The sequence below is a fragment of the Xiphophorus couchianus genome, chromosome 9 (assembly GCF_001444195.1).
Source record: "Xiphophorus couchianus chromosome 9, X_couchianus-1.0, whole genome shotgun sequence".
In the NCBI taxonomy this organism is placed as follows: domain Eukaryota; kingdom Metazoa; phylum Chordata; class Actinopteri; order Cyprinodontiformes; family Poeciliidae; genus Xiphophorus; species Xiphophorus couchianus.
In genome coordinates, this window is record NC_040236.1 from 18,838,272 (window position 1) to 18,861,265 (window position 22,994).

General features: G+C 41.3%; 3 protein-coding genes across 4 annotated transcripts in view; 1 reads left to right on the forward strand and 2 right to left on the reverse strand.

Annotated features, from left to right (window-relative positions):
• lrrc52 (leucine rich repeat containing 52) overlaps positions 1-3,441 on the reverse strand; it is a 36,981-nt gene extending 33,540 nt beyond the window's left edge. Inside the window, exon 1 of the transcript XR_003596826.1 lies at positions 3,313-3,441. The gene's annotated coding sequence lies outside the window, so the exon portion shown is untranslated. The remainder of the gene's footprint in view (positions 1-3,312) is intronic.
• echdc2 (enoyl CoA hydratase domain containing 2) lies at positions 3,371-10,410 on the forward strand. The gene is made up of 11 exons (XM_028027367.1): positions 3,371-3,724; positions 4,689-4,756; positions 4,833-4,920; positions 4,996-5,082; positions 5,170-5,262; positions 7,226-7,282; positions 7,381-7,443; positions 7,531-7,655; positions 8,836-8,886; positions 8,975-9,022; positions 9,181-10,410. The coding sequence occupies exons 1-11, from the start codon at positions 3,484-3,486 to the stop codon at positions 9,256-9,258; spliced, it is 999 nt and encodes a 332-aa protein (XP_027883168.1). The 5' UTR covers positions 3,371-3,483; the 3' UTR covers positions 9,259-10,410.
• zyg11 (zyg-11 family member, cell cycle regulator) lies at positions 9,337-22,936 on the reverse strand. 2 transcript variants are annotated; one of them, XM_028027365.1, is made up of 18 exons: positions 22,687-22,936; positions 22,170-22,335; positions 20,306-20,517; positions 19,893-20,210; positions 19,697-19,810; positions 18,753-18,869; positions 18,530-18,670; positions 18,209-18,385; positions 14,825-14,889; positions 14,622-14,721; positions 14,500-14,550; positions 14,244-14,405; positions 14,049-14,096; positions 13,748-13,945; positions 13,611-13,663; positions 12,837-12,934; positions 12,042-12,236; positions 9,337-11,965 (listed from the first exon to the last, which is right to left on the reverse strand). In XM_028027365.1, the coding sequence occupies exons 1-17, from the start codon at positions 22,759-22,761 to the stop codon at positions 12,052-12,054; spliced, it is 2,280 nt and encodes a 759-aa protein (XP_027883166.1). In that variant the 5' UTR covers positions 22,762-22,936; the 3' UTR covers positions 9,337-11,965; positions 12,042-12,051. The 2 variants fall into 2 exon arrangements, with proteins under 2 accessions (XP_027883166.1, XP_027883167.1); XM_028027366.1 differs by having other exon boundaries at positions 22,437-22,876.
• Positions 22,937-22,994: the final 58 nt, after the last annotated feature.

Sequence of the window (22,994 nt, forward strand, 5' to 3'; positions counted from 1 at the left end):
TTTTCCAGCTCTCTCCTATGATACACATAATATGCCAATGGGTGAAGAATTGAGTTTTTCCTTTCTAAAGTGTAGGTTGGGAACCCGAAACAGTCACCAACAGGGCTCATGAAATGTTATAATTGATAAGGCACTAAATAATTATTTTGGACCAAGTGGAAAGCAGGCTGAGGGGAGGTGATAGATGAAAGAGGAAATGGAGGAAGGCAGGTAAAGAAATACATAAGACCTGAAACAGATTTTTAAAAAATCAATTTTAAAGAAAAACTAACCTAAGAAAACAAATTCAAAGAGATGGAAATAGGTAAACTTACAAGGAAAAGGTTGAGATGGCAAGATGTGGTCAAAATAGAAACAAAGAAGAAATCCAAAATTTGAATTTATCATAGCTAATAATATTATTGCTTTATTATTATTAGTGTCACTATCATTAGAAGTATTGGTATTTTTATTATGACCAGGAATTTAATCAACAACTTTTATGTATATTTTTTCCTGTGTAAAACTTTTTTTTTTTTTACCTTTCTTTCTCTGCTATATCAACGAAAAAACACTGAATACCTAAAGCACACAGCTTTTTTTTTTGCACATTTCATTTTGTTTTTGTGTCTGCTCACTTGATCTTAAAATATTTAACAGATTTTTCTATATCACAATAAAAAAATACATGCATTTATTGACATATAAATGGCATTAGAACAACTGGAGGGTCATCAACAATTCATGTTCTAATCATTTCAAGCAAAAAAAAAGAGAAAAAAAAGAGTTATTTAAGATCAATCTAACGTCCCGAGGAAGAGCTTTTCAGTAGCCTTCATCGGAGTGTAAACTGTGTGTGTGTGCGACATGTTGAGCCGAATCTAAAGGTGCAGGCAAAGCCAACAAGAGAATTACGTTCTACTATCATCAGACACAAAGGTCAAACTCATTGCACTCGCCCTGAGCAGATCATCACTGTGCCTGCCATCTTCCTCCTTACAGACATTTCATCCCCGTGACTCATGCTTGACCTCATACCCTGTCACCAGGCCTCCCTGCTTGCATTCAGCCCTGGGCTTTGATGAAGCTGAGAACACAAAGGGCTGTGAGCAACTCGCTCCTGCATCCGAAGAGACGGGAAGAAGGAAACGGGGAAGAAAGAAACGAGGAAGAAAGCGGATGTTTTGTGTTACATTAAAGTCAAATAAAGACCTGATTCAGATGTGGCTCAGCAGAAATGGGAGAAAAGCTCAAAGATGTTGATGAGCTCATTGGGAACCTGCTGTTATGAGGGTGACCTCTGGAGGACCAGAGAGGAAAATGGTGTGTGGAGTAGCCTCAGGCGGGGAAAAAAAGAAAAAAGCACAGCATGCAGGCGAGAGTGCGAACGGATCCAACTCAAGCCTAAAATTAAAATCAGCGTGCAACTCGATTTGACGTGAAGGCAACTGCTTTGTTGACAATCAAGGCGACGTTAAGCAACCTTGACGTGTTTGCGTCAGAGCAGAGCGCGGTTCTGGCGTCCAACTTGTGCATCTTTTTTTTTTTTTTTTTCCAGGAACAAACCGTCTGCAGTGTACTCCATCAGGCTCGGTGTCTGTCACTCAGACAGCCTCACTCTCAAGCTGCCAGGGTCACTTTCCGTCTCGTGGTGCACATGAATGAAAACATGCCAGACATCAAATCTGAACGACATGTTCTGCTCTAAATCCTACAGGTATCGCATCGCAGCGCCGGCCGCACGCAGCAGAACCTGTAGGCCGGTCTCCAGCTGCGATTTCCACCCACAAGTTTACTCAAACTTCAACTTAAAAGACTGATTCTTAAATTATTTTTCCAATATACAGTACAGACCGAAAGTTTGGACACACCTTTTAATTCAATGAGTTTCCTTTATTTTCATGACTATTGACATTGTAGATTCACACTGAAGGCATCAAAACTATGAATAACACATGTGGAAATATGCACTAAACAAAAACGTGTAAAACAACTGAAAATACCCCTTATACTCTAGTTTCTTCAAAGTATCAACCTTTTGCTGTGATTACTGCTTTGCACACACTCTGCATTTTCTTGATGAGCTTCAAGAGGTAGTCACCTGAAATGGTTTTCACTTCATAGGTCAACCTGCCCTGGCAGGTTAATAAGTGGGATTTATTGCCTTATAAATAGTCATGAAAATAAAGAAAACCCATTGAATTAGAAGGTGTGTCCAAATTTTTGGTCTGTACTATATATACAGTATATACTGTATATATATATATATATATATATCTTTTTCTCTCCCACATTTCAGTGACTAGTGTGTGGCAAGCATAAGAACATGTGCAACCCCTCATTGGTGTTTCAGTTTCACTACAGTTTTACACACAGCCACCTGCACTCTGAACACTCTTCACATAGCATTCATTTACGTCACAATTGCTAATTAGTGTGATTCACTACACAGACTCGGCGGCATCAAAGTTAATTAGGGGCAGCAAACAAAGCCAGGCGGCAATAAAAAAAACCGACACCGAAAATCGTTGTGACAGACAGAAAAGGAGTCTGATTGAAAACCGGTCAGATTCTGTCAGGTTGCCCGGATCATGTGGACGTGCATGCAGATATCCAGCTCTCTCTCTCTCTCTCTCTCTCTCTCTCTCTCTCCTCTTCCAAACGACGTGCCTCTGTCACTGACTGATTGCATAACTTGTAAAAGATGCGCTCAATAATGCATGGTCAGACTAGACAGAAGCAGTCTGATGGAAAACCTTACCTCAACAACAAAACTAGAGGTCCGGCTGCAACCTGTGGCTCAGTTGCATGTGTGTGTCTGCTTGGTCCAAAATGACCAATGCCAGCAAACGTGTGAGAGTCAAGTTTCTTTGTAGATAGTGCTCAAACTTTTGGATGATTGGTTGGGTAGACCTATCCGCCGTCTTGGTCTTCATGGTGCTGCTTGTTCACTAATGTTTGATCACTGATGCTCTCCAGCAAAACTTTCATGGAACAGCTGAATTATTTGAGATTAAACAGAGTTGGGTGCCATTTTATCAATAAGTAACCTCTGAAGGCTGTTGTTTGCGCTGCATTTTATTTGTGGGTATCAAGGTAAAGTATAGTGACTACCACTGCATGTTTAGTAAACATTCTGAAAACCATGCGTTATTTACTTTCTTTACTTTGTGTAGGTCTCTCACATTCAAAAATGCATTAAAGTTAGCAGGTATAGCATGAAAAAAAAACCCTGTGAACACACTAGTAATAGTTAAAATAATTTCGATATGCGTCTATTTATATAAATGTAAGTTAAACTGATCATAACCGTGAATAAAAGGCGTCGCTCACTCGGCGTTGTCGCTGCTGTCGTTGTTGACTGCGTCCAGGAGCAGGCAAGTCCCTCCTTCCTCAGGAAGGAACCTGCAGCAAACTTCCTGCTGCCCTCGACCAGACACTTTTTTCCCTAGTTCCTCTCACTCCGCTTCTTTTAGGACCAAATATTTTTTTTTAAAACTGAACATGGCATCTGTCCTTTACAGGCTGGCAGTACCGAGGTGCTCTCTGTTGGGGCGCTTGGCTGTGCCACGGCGGGAAACGCAACGACTTGAACACCATGGGTTGCACCGGGACGGGACGCGACTGGTAGCCGGGGGAAGTCGCTCTCTCGCGGCCTGCAGCCGCGCCGACAGCCGCTCACAGCACACAGCGGCGGAGGTGTCCGTGGAGGTGGACCTAAAGCGGCTAGAGGGACAGGACGAGGGTAGGGACACATTTAAAAAAAAAAAAAACCACATTGTTATTATTATCATAATTATAGCTCGACAGCAGTCATGTTAGCTGGTACATGTTATTCATTTGGTGGGTTATTTCCTAATAGTTAAATCTTTTGTATGGAGTGCAAGCATCCGCGCAGCTACTTGGTTACTTATAAAGGAAGAAGCAGCAGCATTCCCACAGGTGACCCACTTCTGGATTATTATTAGAAGGTAGAGTTGTGTTTGTCTCACAAGGGAAATCAGAGAGTAAATTATGTCTTTGTGCGGCTATACCTGAAACCACAGCCGGGCCAAAGTTCAATGGAGCCTTGAGAAGAACTTCCTTTAGGGGGCTTCACTTCCGGTCAAACCCACCACTGCTGACATCTTTTAATATGGTCCATCGTTGATTGTTTGTTGTCTGGACATTTAATATGAGATGGTCTATTGGTAACTAGTGAACCCCTAGTGGTCAATTTAAAGTCTATAAATCAGCTATTCTAAATGAGCTGTTTCAGAGGCCTGCTCTTTATCAGCAAATGTAAAATTTGAGATGTATAATGTGTGAGAATTCAAGTGTGCTTTGGGGAAACTTCAAAGCACACTGCCTGTCAGCTGGCTGAGTAAAAGTTAATACACACAAACTGTTTAGAAATATTTCTGGTTCCAAAAAAAACAACAGATGTTTAATAAAGTTTAAATCAAATATAATAAAATAAGCGGCTGTAGGAATAATTGTCGCTTTCCTGTTTGGGAATCCCATGCTGGCTCAATATTTTCACACCAGTTCCAACAAATCAAACTCACAGAAAATAGGAAGTGACTAGTCTACTTCCACTGCACACAGCCAGAGCAGGGAAGGGGTGATGAACTTTGCTGACAATCAGTAGCTTATACACCTACAGGTTTAATGAATCCGTTCATTATTAACCATTCGGGTTAACGTCTTCTGTTTTGTTTGCCCCCCAGGAATAGTGGAGGTGCTGATGTGCCGACACAGAGCAAGGAACGCTCTCGGTCACACGTTTGTGTCACAGGTGAGCAGACCTGTCTACATCACACACATTCACACACTCGCAGTACAGACACAGACCTGAACTCTTTTGTGTGCAGATGAGGGAGCTGGTGTCCACTCTGTCCCATGACTCAGCGGCTCGTGTGGTGATCTTCAGGAGTTTGGTGCCGGGGGTCTTCTGTGCAGGTGAGGGGTGGGAGACCAGACTCTGCAGGAAAGTTCTCAGTGAATCTGTGAACCAATAACAATTTCTGTTCACAGGTGCCGACCTGAAAGAACGAGCGTTGATGGACAACTCCGAGTCCGATCTGTTTGTTCACAGCCTGCGCTCCCTCATGACTCAAATAGGTAGTGAGAGAATCAATATACGGGGTTGAATGATGAGTTTGGAGTGGAGCTTTGAACTTTCCTCACCTCGTCTTACTGCCTCGGCAGCGATATTACCCACGCCCACCATCGCAGCGATGGACGGCGTCGCCCTGGGAGGTGGACTGGAGCTCGCGCTGGCCTGCGACCTGCGCACTGCCTGTGAGTGACCTCACCTTTCAAAAGCCTGGCTGGAAAAAGGCGCACGGCTGCTCAGTCAGGTGACGCTAATTCAGCTGGAAGGGGGACGTCATGTTCTCTTTGCAGCTGTCAGTAATCCAGTCATATAAGGTCAGCGGGTGAGTTTACACAGGGTGACGGAGGATAGGAACTTCCATTTTCAGTCTTTGCGTTAGACTGACAGTTCCCAGATTGCATCAGTGTTGCTCAGAGCAGTGGCGCTCACCGCGAAGTACTGGTGCATCCCAAGGTCTCACAAAAAAATATTCTCAGTGGGCATATAACCTGCAAAAGTATTCGTCTGTTTTTAACATTCACATTTTGTGAGGTAACAACCCCAAATCTCAATGTATTTTTTTTTTCTCCCCTCCAGGGGGTCTTTTGTGGGCTCTAGTGTCCCTTATATGAAAGTAGGCTGACAGGAAACAGGGAAGAAGAGGGGGGAAGACATGCGGCAAATATCACCGGGTCTGGGAATCGAACCCGCGACGGCTGCGTCAAGGACTCAAGGCCTCCAAACATGGGTCGCGCTAACCCCTACGCCACCACAGCACGCCCCATCTCAATGTATTTTAATGGTATTTTATATGAAATCCCATTAAAAAAAGCATACAAAAACCGTGAAGTGGAAGTGCTGGACCCTAATGTGGGTTAATTCAAAGCATCGATTCTTATGCACAGCTTTTCAAGATCAGAGTTATGCTTACTTTTTCTTATGTAAAAAATTGGAAAGTCTTGTCATTTTTCTTGCTCTAAATATTTATGCACCTCTCTGTGTTATATAATACATTGGAGTTTGTAGCTTAAACATGGCAATAGGTGGAAAATTTGAAGTGGGGCAAATACTTGCAAGGAACCATAGGTGCCTGTCAGTACCAACGCTGATCTGCTGTAAAAAAAACAAAAAAAACCAAACATGTTTATCTTCCCTTTTCACTGAGGAATTTAAAGGACCTTGGAAACTATCCAAGTGAGAGCGCAGCACAAATGTTTCCATTTGAAAAATTATCCATGTGTGCAGAAAACGAGAATGAACAAGATTCCTAAAAATCAACAGTGAACGGCAATAACAGAATAGCTTGGGTTTTCTTTTTACAGTGGCGGGGATATGTGAGGTACTTGCCTGTTTTCAGTATCTTACCAAACTGACTGAAGAAACAAGGATAAATCGTCATGGAGCAGGAAGGCTAAATGTTAACCACACTGGGGCTTTTTTTTAAAAGCAGATTTCAGCCATGTTACAGTAAATAATTGTTCAGTCTGATGACAAAATTAAGCTGGTATACAGTACTATAACATTTTCTGGATACAAGAAGTTTTTTTGGGTGGGGAAAGTTAGTGAAACTCTTTGTAATATGAATCTAAAAACATTTACCTATGGAAAATGCAAGTTTAACAGATGGGAAGTTAGGGTTCTAATGCCTATGTTAGAGATTAGGAGGAAATTAAGTCAATAACTTTTGGTCATCGGATAGTTTATTGTGAATTCCCAGCATATATTATCCAGTCTTAATTTATCTAACTAATGCCTGATGATGCAAATTCCACACTATCCAAAGGTGATATTGGAAGCTTTTGTCGCCATCTAGTGGTCAAGGTTTAACTGATTTTCTCCCCACTAAATATCTCTATATTATATCTACAATCTATTTCTTTACATAGCAGCAAATAATTCAGGCAGTAAAGGGGTTAAGTTTTCTATTCCTTTTAATGTCTCAGGTGTTTTAATGACCTGGCGTGGAGCCGTGGCTCTAATGATAGCCATCTGCCCAGCTGCGCATGTACATACATCACCGTGCGATAGGTTATATTAGATGTGGCACTTCAGTGATTGGTTGAGTACGGCTGAGCGAGGTGAGCAGGTGTTTGGGTCTGACGCTCTGACAGAGGCATCACTCAGACGTTGACCTTCACCCGTCCTCTGTTTTGCGTGCGTGTCTTTCAGCAACTTCTGCCCAGATGGGTCTGATTGAGACAACACGAGGGCTCCTCCCGGGAGCGGGTAAGTCCACCAGAGCTCACAGAAATCACCCCGAGCCGCACAGATTTTGTTTTACGAAGGAGCTGCGAGAAGTTCACCTTGACGGGGTTTTTCTGCAGGGGGCAGTCAGCGGCTGCCACGGATGGTCGGCGTCACTCTGGCCAAGGAGCTCATATTCACAGGTGGTGGTGAGACAGAATTGCAGACGTCTGAGCAGATTCAGAGGGTCTGATGGAGCAGTGCGGTTGTCCGTCTCTGTGTGTTTTCAGGTAGGCGTGTGGGAGGGCAGGCCGCTCTCAAGTTGGGGCTTGTAAACAGAGCCGTAGAACAGAACCAGAGCGGAGATGCTGCTTACAAAGAGGCTCTGACCCTGGCCAGAGAGATACTACCCCAGGTTAGATCACAGTTTGTCTATTTTTAGCTGCAAATTAATAAGTGGTGGCCTGATAGGTATTTCTCAAACCTACATAAAACGAGAACCACAGACATGAGTTTTCAACCAAGCTTCTGCAGAAGGAGAAAACATAGCAAACCACTCCTCCAAGGTGTTTACCATGCGTTCTGACTCCCTTCAGCAAAGCCTGTCCTTTTATTAAGCAGGAGAAAGAAGGGAGTCGAGAGTGAAATGTGGGAGAGGGATAAATCAAAGAATGGCTATTCTGAAACAAGGAAGAACTACATTCTACACACAAGCAGTTTAAGGAGTAACCCAAGATAAGCAGCTGCAGCTTCAAGGTTTAGGGAAAAAGCAAGTTTTGTCTTTCACACGGTTTAACAAATTTCTCCTCGCTGGGGTGTGAATACTAAACCTTTAGATGCAAAACAAGCTGGTAACTACTTGTGTAAGAATAACAAAACATAATTATTCTAACATGGCCGTCCAGTCTTATCATCTGAATGTTCTGAAGGACCAGAGTGGGATATAAATATGGACCAGTGGTGGGTAGAGTACATAAAAAAGGTCCTCAACATATTTTAAAAATAGCTGTCTGAAAATTTACTCGAGTAAAAAAAGCTATTTGGTAAAAAGACTACTCAAGTAAAAACAAAACATCAGTCATTTAATATTTTAAAAATAACCTTATCAGATGGATAATATATAAAGTTATGTGGAAATGTTGGTATTTTATTTAAAGGACCAAAATGAGAATAATTTAAATAATGATTACAAAATAACAAAATTAGGCAAAATGAAAAGGGAAATAAATAATCCAAATCAATTTCTTTTAATATAAAACTTATGAAACTTTATGTAAGTGGAAGATGACGCTATTGTAATAAAAAATATACATCTTTAATCCTTTTAAATCTTTTAAGAATGTGACCAGAAATGTATTTCATAAACAGTTCAGGAAGTAAATGGAGCCTTGATAACACTCCATTCTGCAAAACTGTGACCTGATTGAGAAAGCCATGGATATGAAGTAATGTACGTGTGATATTTTTGTTCTTTTCCTGACCCCTTAATTTGTTCTTTGTTTGATTAAAAAAACTGAAAAGGTTTTGTGTCTAGTTTTAAATACATCTATTTAAAAAATGGTAAAACCCAACATTGTTTCCTTTGTGATCACCAGGCTCCTTTTGCTGTGCGGATGGCCAAAGAAGCAATAAATAGAGGCGTTGAGGTGATGCACGAGGGATTCATCTTCATAATCTGCTTCTTGCAATGTCTTTATATCAAAACAAGGAGTGACTGCAATCCGTTTCCCGCAGGTTGACATTGGGTCAGCAATGGCGATAGAGAGACTGTGTTACGCCAGGGTAAGTTTTCCGGCGATGTTTCCGAATCATTGTTTTAATGTAAAGAAGTGGACAATTCCAATGGTTTTGTCTTCCCATGTGACATACTTGTTAGGAAGAGCTTTACTGCCTTCACTTGAAATCGATCAAATCCTCTCGTGGCGTCTCTTCTTTCTCAGGTCATTCCCACACGGGACCGACAGGAAGGCATGGCGGCATTCATCGAGAAGAGACCGCCACGTTATACTGGGGAATGAAAGCGCTCCACCGGCATACCAACATAAAGTTGAAGAAAGATATTTATAAAACACTGTTTGCAAAATAATTATTTCCCCCCCCCCCAAATCCAACGAAGCTTTTAAAGTTCTTGGTCAGTGATGGCTGCAAAATTATTTTTTACTTAGTTGACCCAAAGTTCAGAAGGAAATATTGTAGGATATGAGTGGGTGGGTTCTGTTGATCAAATCTATCGTCGTTATCGATCATAAGTAGATAATTTAACTTTATTTTTGTAACAGCAGAAGCATATGTTTTGATTAGTTGGAGATATTTTATTTTGTGCAAAAATATCTCCTCTATTGAGGAACCAATAGCTCTTTTTATGTGTTTAGAAAAATAAAATAAATGAAAATGTTCAAAACTACTAATTGGCATTGGTCAGAAATATTCTTGATCTGCTTTCCTGATAGTCTGTACCTAAGTTTTATGAAAACTGATATCACAGGCCATGTTTTTATTGTGTTATATCTTATAGCTCATGATCTTTTGAGTGGACTAAAAAAAAAAAAGCAAACCAGTTTATATGGCAACATACATTCTTTATTTTCATACTTGAAAATATGACTGAGCAGCAGTGTGGCACAGTCTTGGCATACATACGGTATTTTTTATTTTTTTTTACCCCTTTCCTTTTCTAGTTGAAATAAATTGTAAGAAAACTAAAACTGGCTTTAAATCTGAGCAATGTTCAAGCAATGGACGAAACAGCCAAATTCAACGAAAGAGACAGAAATCCTTACTAAAACTCATAATCCAGTCCCAGTTGGATGCATAACAAACGTGACATGACAGATTTAACAAAACCATAAGGCCATAACTCACTGAGCAGATGAGGCGGTGTACAGTAGGTAAGCTTTGCTGACTAGTATATACATATATATATATTTTTTGGTTTCTGGACCTGCTGTCATAGTTCACCTGGTTATGTATGCAAACTGACCTGTCCTTTATGGCATCACGGTTTTTAACCGCAGTTTGTAAAACAGAGGTTGATGTGACTTGCATAGAAAATGCAAGGTGAGAAACTAATTAGTGAATAATTATAGTGGCAGCCTCTGGCCTCAGGGTTCCTATGTAGTCTGGACATGCAATTAACTCGTATTATTCAAAGTCTGGTTAAGCATTTAAAAGAAATACATTTGGGTATAAAAAAATGTTTATATCAAAGCAGTGATTCCAAACTACTAATAAATTAAGTGAGAACAAAAACTGCATTTGCAGCAAATATTTTTCATTCAGTTAGCCACAAACCTCAAACTATTTTATTTAAATTCTGTGTGATGGACCAACACAAAGCAACAAAGTAGTACATTGTTGAAGAAGGGAAGGTATGCATAACTATCTAAAAAAAAATTGGACGTGGTATGAAATCAGTATGTCACTCTGCTCATTAATAAGCTGTAATGGAAAAACATTTTTATAAGTTCAAATAGTATTGAATAAGGTATTAGCAAGGTATTTTGTTTGAGAGATTTTAAAATAAGCTGCTGCAAATGGCCCCTCCCACAATGCTGAACCTCAACTCTGTGTGGTCCTGTGATATGTCCTCTACAATTAAAAAGTGTTTCAGATTTAAAGCTGTATGGACAAAACAAGCATCTGTACGGACAGCAGAGGCATCTGAGGACAGCAGAGGCATCCAACACGGTGTGGCATCACAGTCAGCAGTTTTTCTCTTCAACACGATTCCTATTTATGTTAGGGGTGAAAAAAAATAAAAATATTTGAATAGAACTGCATGCAAAAACTGAAATCGTCCTTGGCAGAGAACTATTTTGGCCTCATTATATAATACACTATATAGAAAATGCACGTTGGGAAGCGGAGCAAAACGTAAACATACATACACACACACGTTTCCCAAGGAGAAAACAGATGACACCTACTCTGCCCAGGTCATTACTAGCATTTGTGTCCAGAAGAATATACTTGCACAAAACAACAGACATAATGGGCTAAATATTCCAATAAAATCTGCTTCTGAGTTTTGGAACTGATTTGTTTCAAAACCAGTATAGAAAATATCAATGTACTAGAAATTCTCAGTAATTTTGGGGAACATTTTGACCCTCCGAGCACATCCGTATCAAGTTCCCCTTTAGCAGGGAGACAAAGCGGGCGCTGCAGAGGCATGATTTTAGTGCTCGGAGCTCCGCTACAATCAAGCGTGCAGGCGTTTATTAAAACCAATAGTACGAGCATTCACACCAGCATGCTTGAGCTCTTAGCAGTGTCATGCATATATTTAAAGTTTACCCCCCATTTCAGACAATAAAGAAGTTGGCAACACAGCTGGAGCCATCGAAAGCTCCCCCCTACCGCTTAGTCAGTCGGTTTGGGGTTCCACACACCTCAGCGTTTTCTGGCGTGAGAAACATCCAAGTGCTCGGGCGAACGAGAGCGAGCACAAATACAAAACCCAGCTTATCAAGATTTCAATTTTCTCCATCGCTGGGCTCAAAATATTTCTGTCTTGAAATGAACACAAAGGAAATAAATAAGGTTTAGAGTGTGCAAACGTTTGCGTTTTCTCTGTCTTTTGCTCCTGTTTTCTTCAGAAGCATCCGAGAGCGTTTGCGTGAGCGACAGGCGTCACAATCGCCCACGCATGCGCTCTCACACGACTCCCTTTTCCGTGACGAGACCGCGTTCCGGCTCCTCTTCTTCATCAGGGCTCACCGTTTTCTGAAAGGGAAGACGTGAGATCATGAGACGTCTTTGAAGCTGTAAGTCTTTTTTTTTTTTTTTGAGTTTTCTTCACCTGTGTGGCGTTACTGCGCGGGCGGACGATGACTTGTGTGCGCGGGCTGGCCGGTGCGCGCTCTATGTCGCTGCAGGTTCTCCAGGATGCTTTCGGCCAGCAGTTTCACGTCTTTGTGCGTCTGCGGGTGCGTGTGAACGAGCTCGAGCTGGTCCAAGCCGCCCTCCTCCAACAGCATGCTGCAGTAGCGAGACGCTGCAGGAAAGTGGCAACGGAGCATCGGAGAGGTGAGCGGGGTGGTGTGAAGAAATGGATGCTGGGTTTTCAAAATATTCACCTGATAAAAATCTGAAAAGTGTGGCAGGTATTTGTTTCCAGCCTGAGTTTGGGGTCTGCGTAAGCCAACTTTTAGCCAATCTATTTAGGCAGAACGCATAAAAAACGTCTTTGAACTTACAAATCTTGACAAAAACTCACATATCCCCCAAAAGTCAAGGATTACCAATACCTTTACTTTTATCTGAATAGCACAGGAGCCACCTTAATTGTCTTACGAAGGGAAATTAAGGTGCAACGGCAACATGAAGTTTAAAATTTCTTAAAGTGTTAAAAATAACAATAATAATAATATACTGCATAAGACTAAAACAGAAAATACTATCCACTTATTAGAAATAAAAGTATTGGACTCGCGATCCAAAGGACGTACAACTGAGTCTGATGACTTTTCTACAAATGTACATAATGTGTGCATGTATTGAGCACTGAAAAAGACAGACTGTTTACGATACAGTACATCAGCGCAGAAAAAACAGATGTGTAAGAAACGCTATTTAAAAGTGTCCCGAGTCTCACCATTTTTGCTGCACACATGCTGCATGGCCCAGGCTGCCCACAGCTGGACGCCAGGTGTGTGAAAACACTCCAGCAGGGGAAAGAACGGGTTAAAAGACCTGAGGAACAAGAGAAGGACAAGTTCACTTTAAACTTTTTTCACAAGCTGTAAAGATTTACTAAACAACCACAGTAGCAATAATGTCTACTTTTTATTATGACGGATGGAAGGTCAGGGTCTCTGCAGGTTTCACCAACTCAGATTTAATAAATTTTTAAGACCATTATGAATGAAATTTAAGACCTGTTTCATGACAGAAATGTACAAAAGAAAATGTCATATTTCATATGGCACTGTCAGGCGTTTTTGCCCATAGAGCACATAGCATCAAACAGGTTAGCAACATAAGTTGTCCAATGACAAAGACGAATGTCGTTGGGTCAACTGGTGATAATTAACATTTACCAATGATTGATGCTAAGAAGCTATGAAGGTTTTGTTAGCAACTAGTTAGCGGTAGCCTCAACCACCTCAAATCACAAAACGTAATGAAGTTTCGGAGTGCGACTCAAATGTTTGCCTGATAGAAAAGTTTCAAAAAACAAACAAACTACATAGAATATATGAGAGTAAATAGTCCTGCCATGACAAAACATTACCTGTGATTAACGTATCTAAGGTAAACTTAATTTTTAAAAAATGAATTTACAATATTTTAAGGAATTAATTTCAGATAGACGAATTTAAAAGTTTTCAAGCATGCGCTGTATAAAATCTCCACATCTGCAGCTTACCTGTAGGCCACCATTTCACACTCCGGAGGGGGCCACTTCATAATGACAGCATGCTAGAAAAGGCGGACACGTAAATGACCACGGTGCTTCGTATGTTTTACATCCATCACTTTGAAGAGGTTCTGCTGAACTCCTACCAGCTGCTCGAGCAGCGAGCTCCGCAGAGCCGGGCTGAGCGACCAGGCCTCCTCGCCTCGTGATGTCAGGTGTGCGAGGATCCCGGCGGCGAAGTAGCTGACCTCCACCTCGGGGCTGTGCAGCAGAGCGCTGATGTGGTCCAGAAAGCTCTGCACCATCAGCTCCCCGTGCAGTTCCCTGACTTCTGCTATGTTGTTCTGCATGGCAGAGGGCGAAAAAGGAATGTCGAGGCCCTTAAGTTGGCCGGTCAAGCAAACTAGAGTTTTTTTCGGAAGGGCAGGAAAAGGTCAGTAAACATACCAGAAGACCTAGCACCTTCTGCTGGATGGAAGATTCATTGGGGAAAGACTGCAGCGATGGAGGAGGGGAAGGATGGAAAATAAAAGTGAGTCACAATGCCTTACAGTGATATGCAAATGTGCTATGTGCTGCTAATGATGATTAACTCCTGTAGGAATCAGCATGCAGAGTCTTATTTTTAAGGCTTCTGTGTACCTCCAGCACTTTAATGAACAGATCCAAGCCTTGGTTCTCAATAAAATGGCGGCAAGTCGTTGGCGATTCATCTGTGAGGTTCCAGAGCGCGCTCAGCGTAAATTTCAGCGTCGCATCCACGACGTTCTGGTTTGCCTTCTGACGCACAATGTGCAGCAGTTGCTGCAAGCCGGGGAGAGAGCGTGTATTTAGTCTAAAGTTGTCGACTTTTATGGTAAACTTGTGATTATTTTTCCAGACGTGAGAGGAGTCGTACCTTCACGATGAACAGCTCGGCTCCCAGCTGGGCGGTCTGTTCGGTGGACAGCTGCAAAGATCAAACACGACCGTGAAAAAGATCTGGAATGCAGAAAAGACTGTGAGCCAGTCAACGTGTACCTTAGCAGCCAGTATGGAGATGATAGCCACAGCCATCCTCTGCATGTTCTGATCTTCGTGGTTGCAGAGCCACTGCATCACCAGTTTGGCTGCTTCGAACCTTGTGAACAAAGGCACGACGACTCACAATCCAGACTTTGCCCGACGATGTTAAATAGTGGGATGTGAATTATTTAGAGACGGTGCGAAGATCTGTTTCTCACCTGTTGAACGGAACTTCTTGTAAGATGCGATCGCTGCACAGAGACAGCAGGCAGTTTTTCTGCAGCTGCAAAAAGAGAAAGCAAAACAGACATTTCAGAACCCGTAAAAAAAACAAAACACATCTTCATGTTGTTGCCAAAAAAGTTCCACTTAGACCCATAAATTTGGTTGTGAAAGATTAAAACAGAACAAGAAAAGGGAAGCTAAAAATTCTGATTGTTGAAAGTTCCTCCATTCAAATTTTAAGATGTCACAACACATGTTTGCATTTAAAGTTTCAGATTCACACCGGTTAGTTTTTCCATATTCTGGCGTTTTCCGGGACAGAACCACAAAGGTGACAACTATTACTGCTACAAATTCAGGCAAGTGATGTCTGATGTACATTATACAGCCGGAACTAGCAATTATTTTAGTGATCGACATTTCAATCGATTATTCTGACAATTAATCGGATAAAAAAAGAAAAATTTAACCACTTAAGCCTATTTGTACAATATTAGAAATGCATTTAAATATGCAAATAAACAAATATTTCCTTGTATAAATAAGGTAATACGTCCCAGAGGTTTATACAACTGTCTGGAGCAGAGTATGGCATCGCTACCCCACCTGCACACTGCCACACAGCTGGCCTAGAGAAAACTGCTACACGTTCCCATCACTTACATAAAATCTCAAATTTGACACCGACGGTGGAAACTGAAGTCGTGCCAATCAACACTCTTGTTAAAGTAAAGCACCAACAGTTCAGATCAGCTCAAATCTGCATGTTAGACCTGGTTCTGGATATTTGGTCATGTGAGAACAGATCACAAAGCTACTTCTCTCTGTCGCCAATTTATTCAGAACGACGGTTTTAGTCCCACGAGGTCTCGCTCTCTGTTCCACTCCCTGCACGTCGCTAAGGCGCACACAAATTCCCGAAAACAGAGCTTTGATCGTTCAGTGCGTACATGTTCAACACAATGATTGGTTGGACTAAATAAGTGATGATCTAACCTCTCTCTGTATCCGCCGCGGATCGTTTTCTAATTATTATTCGGATACTTGTTGATGTATGAGGTATTGATATAATCATTTAAGATAGCTGCTGATAAATGAGGCTCTCATATAATCATTTTCTGCTCAGGAAAGCACAGTGGCAAAGAATTCCTCTGCTCTGTGAGTCCCAGAGGGGTCGCTTATGCTCCTGCTGAGTGTGTGATCAGAAAAGCTTACATTGTACAAGCAAAGAGTTTTGCCGTGTCAAATTTTGTTCCATAAAAAGAGCAGCAAAAATGCTCCTTACAATCACGCCGAGTTGTTCTGAAACCAACAATATATCCCAAACTGGGAGAATAAAGACAATAAATCTGGCAAAAATGTTTCAACTTTAATTGTTATATTTCCACCTGTCACCTCCCACAATCAGTTTAAGAAATGTATGAAAGTGAAGTTAATGGACCCCATCTTCTACCATACTGAAAATTATTGTCTACGACTGGGGCTAGATTTTAAAAACTGCTTACCCAAGTGTTTCGGGGACCCAAAGATTTTTTTTTTATGGATACATATTTTGCAAGCAAACTTGTAGTGCTTTGGTTTGTTTGTTTTGGTGTAAAGCCACTATATTGTTCAACAAGCTAAGGTTTTCTTTCTTTTGTTGATGTTCATTAGCTTAGCTCTCAGCTGACGCGTTTCTGTCCAACGATATGCTCTTGTGCATTAAAGAAGCACTTACTAGTCCACACAAAGTCTGACGAATGACGAACTTTACTTTTCTTCAGGGCTTTTCTTTGAGCAGACATTACATAAGGATTTTTTAATCTTGCGCAGCATTCCACATTTGACGGTCAAAAACTGTGTAGAGCTCAATTAACCAGACCACATTCAATTTTCTTTCTGGACTAAGTGAAACAGCACTTTTCATATATTTTCAATTACGTCCTTTAGGTGGCCCTTTTCTACAAAAAACATACTAAAATAAAACCTTATTGTTAAGAAAATATCTAAGTATGCAAAAGGCATACAATAATAAACAATATTACAAACTGACATGTTTGGGTCTTACAAAACTCATAGACCTACATCAAGAGAGGTGTTTTTATATTGGTGATTTTTTATAAACAATATAGGTCATTAAATCAACAGAATGTGAAGATAATGTAATTATAGAACATCCTTTAGCATGTAGCAGCCTACCAGACGTTTTAAACCAACAATGCATTGATTTGTACCCACCAATGTGCTGGTCTACCAATCAGTGTACTGTAATTTTCATGTGTAAAATACATTTTTAATGGATAGGGAACCAAAACTGGCTCCAGATTCTTCTAAATGCAGCCCTGCCCTGGACTTTCTCTGGGCTTTTTGTTGGTTGCTGTGACAGCTGTCCCGACTGTCACAAGCAGACACTGTTGGTAATGGTTTTTTGTTTTCCCATAATATTACTTTATATATTGATTAGTGAGTAGTTTAGATTTTTATCTTTAAATTTGTTTTCATTAGTCTGACTCTTTAGTTAACTATTTGTTGTGCACCCATTTAGTTAACTTTATGTGTCAGTTCTTTGTATATTTTGTTAAACACAACAAATTAATTATTTTTCTTTTGAGTTACCAGTTTCCTCTGGACCTGTGGCTGAAAATCAGAGATGAGCTCCAGCTGATTGGTGTCCATATATGGTTGTCAAACTTCCTCAGCGGGCCGTTCCATTTGTTCACCAGGGGAGGGGGAAATTTGGTCTTTAGTTTAATTTTACCATTTATTTAATGTTTCTTCTTTTGGAAAGTTAGTTAAATTCTGATATTTATTTCATTTATAGATTTAGTAATATTCTGACCAATATTTGTTAGATTTTTGTGTGTTTAATTACCCCCTAGTGTGTGTTAATGGTCTGATCAGCCACTATTTAAGTTCCCCTCATGTGTTGTTTGTTAGGTCAGTTTGTGCTTGAGTTTGTTCTGTTACCACCTGAGTTGTACTTTGTTATGTTGACCTCAGTTTGGGCCCAATTTATCATTTTTGGATTCTTTTTGTTAATAAATTAAGATTATATTTTGAATTTTCATCAATGTCTCTCTGGCTGGTTTATGCAAAACCCTCACAGTTGTGTTTTGACTTCTGCTGCGTTTCGTGTAAATTACATTTGGTGCTAAAAGGGTGGCAACTCTTTGCTGATCCTTAGCAGTTTTAAAAATCACTCCAAGTTCAGTGAAAATATAAAATGTAGCAAGCATTAGACAGATAAAAGCACCTTTCAACTTCACTGCTTTTGTTGCAGAAAAAGAGAAATGGGGTAAAGAATGATAGCAAGCATCCACACAGACTCATGTAGAAGATTACTCAAGCACATGTGCACTTTATGACGGAGCAGCAATGAAGGACTCCTGACGTTTTACCTGTTGGTGGTTGGGGAACGTCCTCATGGCCTCCAGGAGGAGCTGGGTGACGGTACTCAACAGCCGGACCGGCATCCCTGCTGCCAGGTCCTGCTTTGTCAAGTTGAACACACACGCGCTGGCGGCCAGCTGGACGTTTAGAGTGGCCGGGTGATTCTTCATGCCCAAAACTACAAGCTGCACAGAAAGTCAAAGGCAAAATTTAAAGGGAAACTGTCTGAAGGTTGCTTAGAAACAACAGATCCCATGTTTTGTTGTTTGTCAACCATGGCAAAATTGTTTTTTTTTTTCCTTCCGCATTATTTTGAGGGAACTATTTACCTTTAGAATGTCAGGCCGCGGTTTCTCCATGACGTGAGTCAGGCTGAACAGATGAAACAGAGCTTCCCTGACGAATCCCTCCCTCTCGCTGTATCGCCGCAACGCCTCGCAGATCTGAGTCTCGTTGGCTTCTCCTGTTACCTGTTACCATGCAGAAAAAGCCTCAGCAGACCCAAAATCCTCCACTTTGTTTCCACGTTAATCCTTGTGTGCCTGCTCCTACCTTAAGATTTCCTTCTCCGGAGAGGAAGTCGGAAAAGCCGGCGTCTGTGGCCAAAAGGCCCACAAAGGTCATCCCGGGCCTCTCTTCGACAAACGCCCTGACGGCTTTATCGGACACCTGCAACAAATGAAGACAGAACATATACACTTTTAGTAATCGATTATACTTTAGTAATCCATTGATCTATCGAATATTCTAAAGAATAATCTGAAAAAAAGAAATAATAATAATTGGCACATTCTGCAGATTTTCCATTTATCTGCTTAAACCTTTTTCATACTATAAAATACATTAAAAGATGCTTTTTTAAAATAACAAAGCAAATATGTGTTTTGCGTCAAATACAACAGCATTTCTTTTGTGAATCATTGATCATTTGTAACAAAGGATGCACCTGCAGGTTAAAAATACTTTTAACATCAACATGTGAAAACTCAGCTTTTTCTGCTCGACTTATCAATTCAGCATAGGACTGATCTATTATACTGTTGTATTGATTAACTAATTAATAACTGGATAGCAAAAGGTGCTTAATAGGAGATTGTTTTATTTCTTTTCCAGAATTTTAACTGTGTGAAGCTGAAACTTTTCCATTTCAGGAGTTCTGGGTCAAACGTCTCTACAGACAAAGCTTATTTATTTTTGTCTCAAATGCAAAATGTATGTATTTTTAGCAAATTACTTTTTTCTTTAGTCTGTGTACTCCAGTTAATGATTAATTGATTACTAAATTAGTTGACTATTATTTCAATAACCGATTCATCGCGATTAATCGTCTCCACTCCCTCCCCCACTCCTCCCATCCTTGTATTCTTCACTGTTAATCGTTTTCTAATAGATGACTGCGTGTTTTTTAAAAACTCAATTGTTTGTAAAAGTTTTGTGTTTCTTTTTCTTGTTAAGAAAAACAAGAAAAAGAAACAGCCCTGATGAAGAAAACGCACCTGTTTCCTGCCTGAGACGTCCAGGGAAACGAGAGCAGGAAGGATCCCCCGCTGTGCCAGCAGCTGACAGGCCACGTCGGAGGTAAACTGCTTATCGTCGCTGATGTCCAGGTGCTGCATTGAGCACAAGCATGAGTTCTCGCTCTGCTGCCGTAAATGTGCATTTCCTAGCAACACCAGAATGATGGCTACCAACCTGCAGCACATTCAGCTGGCCTATGACTCCGAGCAGCTGAGCCGTGCTCATCTCCAGCCTCTTCAGCTGGTGCAGCGTTAGCGAGCGGAGGCGCTCCTTCAGGCCCAGCAGCGGGCTCAGGTTGGTCACCGACGTGTTGGAGAGATCCAGGCTCTCCAGTCGAGGCAGGGAGCAGACGTCGACAAGGCCGGAGTCGTAGAACTCCACGTTGGCTAGAGACAGAGAGCGCAGGCCGCGCAGGGCGCTGAAACGGTACCAGCTCGGTTCCTCCAGAGAAGCCATGGTGAGTCCGGTCAAGATTAACCGCTGGAGAGACTCCTGCATGGAGAGAGAAAAAAAGAAAAATTCAGACTGACTTCAAGTTGTACAACGAATGGAGTTCTTAGCAGGTGACACCTCCCAGTTTATTTTACCTGACAGTATTTGTTGGTAGCCAATCCCTGCAGGATGTCAGGAATGGTGAGGTCCGCGTTGACCCTTGCGGCGTCCAGCTCCAGCAGTCTGTGCGGGCAGAGGGCTTTCTGGAACGCCTCGGCAGAGATCCGGGCCGTGCGGATGCAGGCTCGTCTCAGCCGCAGATACTGACAGTTCCTGAACACCCCTACGGTGCTGTCATTCAGGAGACCTGGAGGGGAATGAAGCATCATCCGTCACAATTTCTCAACATGTCAACATTTCATTGTTTTTTATTTGAGGAACAGATACACCTGACATGAGGAGGTAACAGTGAAATGTCGGAGCCAATATTTAAACACGACAAAACCTTGTGTTTCAATTCAGAAGCCTGTTAACATGACCAAAAGATTTAGTAAAATACAATAATCTGTGGCAGTCAGTGTATTATATATTTTTTTCAAATTAATTAAATCTCAAATGACATAAAAGGTGTGTATTTTAGCTGAAGTCTCCCTGTGAAGTGGGTTTCTTATCTGATGAATTAACACAAAGTATCACACAAGTGTGAAATGAAAGTAAAAATCATACATTGCTTTTAAATTTCTTAAAAAAACAAAAAACAAAACTGTATATAGCAAACGGTAAAATTCAACCACACCAATTGACTTCAAAAGTCAGCTAATTATAAAATAGAGTACACCTGTATATAACTATAAACATGAGTCCATGAGCCTTGTTAGAGAACATCAGTGAACAAACAGCATCATGAAGACCAAGAAGCACAGCAGACGGGAACATCCCAGAACCAAAAACATGCCAAAGCACAGCCGTAAAAAGAGAAGCAGCCAAGAGGCCTGTTTTGACTCTGGAGCAGCAGCAGAAACACTCCAAGCATGTGGAAGATGTCAAATGAGAGAAAAATTCACCTTTCTAACTTGCATGCAAAATACTATGCGAAATGTGTGAAACATTGTTGTGGCAGGTGCAGAGCAGCTGGTCAGTGTTCAACATATATTTGGATGAAGACAAGTAAAGGGAAGAAAATGTATTTAAGGTCTTACTTACATCTATTTGACATGCAAAGCTGGTAGCTGTAACTGCAGCTAGAAGTATTGACTGTTTCTTTTAGATGTAGATTTGTAAAAATGTTGAGGACTATGTATTCTTTTCCATTTCAAAAACACTTTCCTGTAGGAAATTAAATGTTGTAACTCAAATTATTCAAGTTTCTTCAAGGAGTTGTAGATGCTGTAGCGGTGTGTGTTGTAGCAAATTTGAAGAAACCTCTGACTGAAGACCCTGTTTTTCTATGACAATCTCATGAAGAGGATGGTCAGGGTTATCCATAATTTTCTTGATTTTATGTAAGATTCTTCTCCATAGGTCCCACGGTCATCCCCAGAACTGACCCAGACTTTCTTTTTTTTTTAATCAGATTGTTGAGCCTTTTTAGGTCCCTGGCTCTGATGCTGCTCTGAGATGATACTCTCAAAACAGACTTATAATTCTTCATCTTCACTTTGATTCTGCACAAGTTCATAACTGTAACAGGGGTAAAATGCGCAAATGTTGACGGACAAGAGAGTGTTGACGAATGAGAAATGATTTAAAAGTTAACTTAATTAAACAAAATAAAGCCATAAGGAAAGTAAACAATAAATGAAAAACATTGAAATCAGTAGATGCAAATAAAAAAAAAAAGCATGTGTAGGGGAACATTATTTCTTCACAGCAATGAAACATTTCTACACTGAGATGGAAATGAGTGCCTTTAGGCTTTTTGCATCCACTCAGTTTATTAAGAATCATCAAATTCTCGCTGACCTGCCTCTCCCAGATTCCCACAGCATGCATCCCCTTATCCATATAGGTTAGGCTCACCTTCAGTGGCCATCTTGGCCAGAAGCTGGTCTGCCAGCTCCTGAGGGAAGAGCACAGCCTCCCTGAAGCACAAGGAGCCGTCAGGCAGCTTCACGCAGAAACACTCCAGGTTCTGGCTCACATAGGTGAGGCACAGGTCTGTCAGAGCCGCCGGGGAGGCGTCATCCTGGAAACCAATGCAGAAGTGTTTTTGTTTATCTGTTGATTTTCCAAATGAAGGGGGGGAAAAAACATACTGGCAAAAAATAAAAGAAAATTACAACCTACCGTGTTTAAAAACAGAGAAGCCATAGCCATAGCGTAATAGAGAAAATAAAGAGGATAGTTGTAGCTTGAAAGCAGCAGAGGGCTGGCGTCAGAAAGAACTAGGAGAAATGCAGCTTCGCTTGTTTTCTGTCTGTATCAGAGCTTTTCAGTTTCTTTTTCACCTGCCTGTTCTGACACAGAGCTGAGCGGAGCGGAGGGACAGCAGTGAAAGTAGGACGAGCGATAAGACCGGACCTAGCAGCTAGCTTACTTGTTGTTGCCACTGAGCTGAGAAACCTGCCCCGCTGCTAAAACACCCGAAGCCTCCCGAGGTGGCGGAGTTCATGTCGACCAAAGCGCCGCAGCGACAGAAAACCTGCAAAATGAGGAACGAGATAGGAGCGACGTTTCCACTGCGAGCGACGTCTGGTTTCCCCCCCTCTCTCTCTCTGGCTGAAGCGAAGAGACAGACAGTAAACAAAGGTCACAACACAGGAAATACATTAGGAGAGGAGGCGGCACTACGGAAGCCCGCACAGGACGGTTACGAAAGCGCTAACGCTCCTCGGTTTTAGAGGT

Bases quoted from the DNA above. Each gene is read 5' to 3' on its own strand.
- zyg11 (XM_028027365.1), bottom strand. From the start codon at position 22,761: ATGAACTCCGCCACCTCGGGAGGCTTCGGGTGTTTTAGCAGCGGGGCA. The intron at 22,336-22,686 runs GTAAGCTAGCTG...ATTGGTTTCCAG, and splicing joins CAGCTCAGTGGCAACAACAA to GATGACGCCTCCCCGGCGGC. The intron at 14,097-14,243 runs GTACACAGAAGC...CCATCGCTGCAG, and splicing joins TGTTCATTAAAGTGCTGGAG to TCTTTCCCCAATGAATCTTC.
- echdc2 (XM_028027367.1), top strand. From the start codon at position 3,484: ATGGCATCTGTCCTTTACAGGCTGGCAGTACCGAGGTGCTCTCTGTTG. The intron at 5,263-7,225 runs GTGAGTGACCTC...CGTGTCTTTCAG, and splicing joins CTGCGACCTGCGCACTGCCT to CAACTTCTGCCCAGATGGGT. The intron at 8,887-8,974 runs GTGATGCACGAG...CGTTTCCCGCAG, and splicing joins CAATAAATAGAGGCGTTGAG to GTTGACATTGGGTCAGCAAT.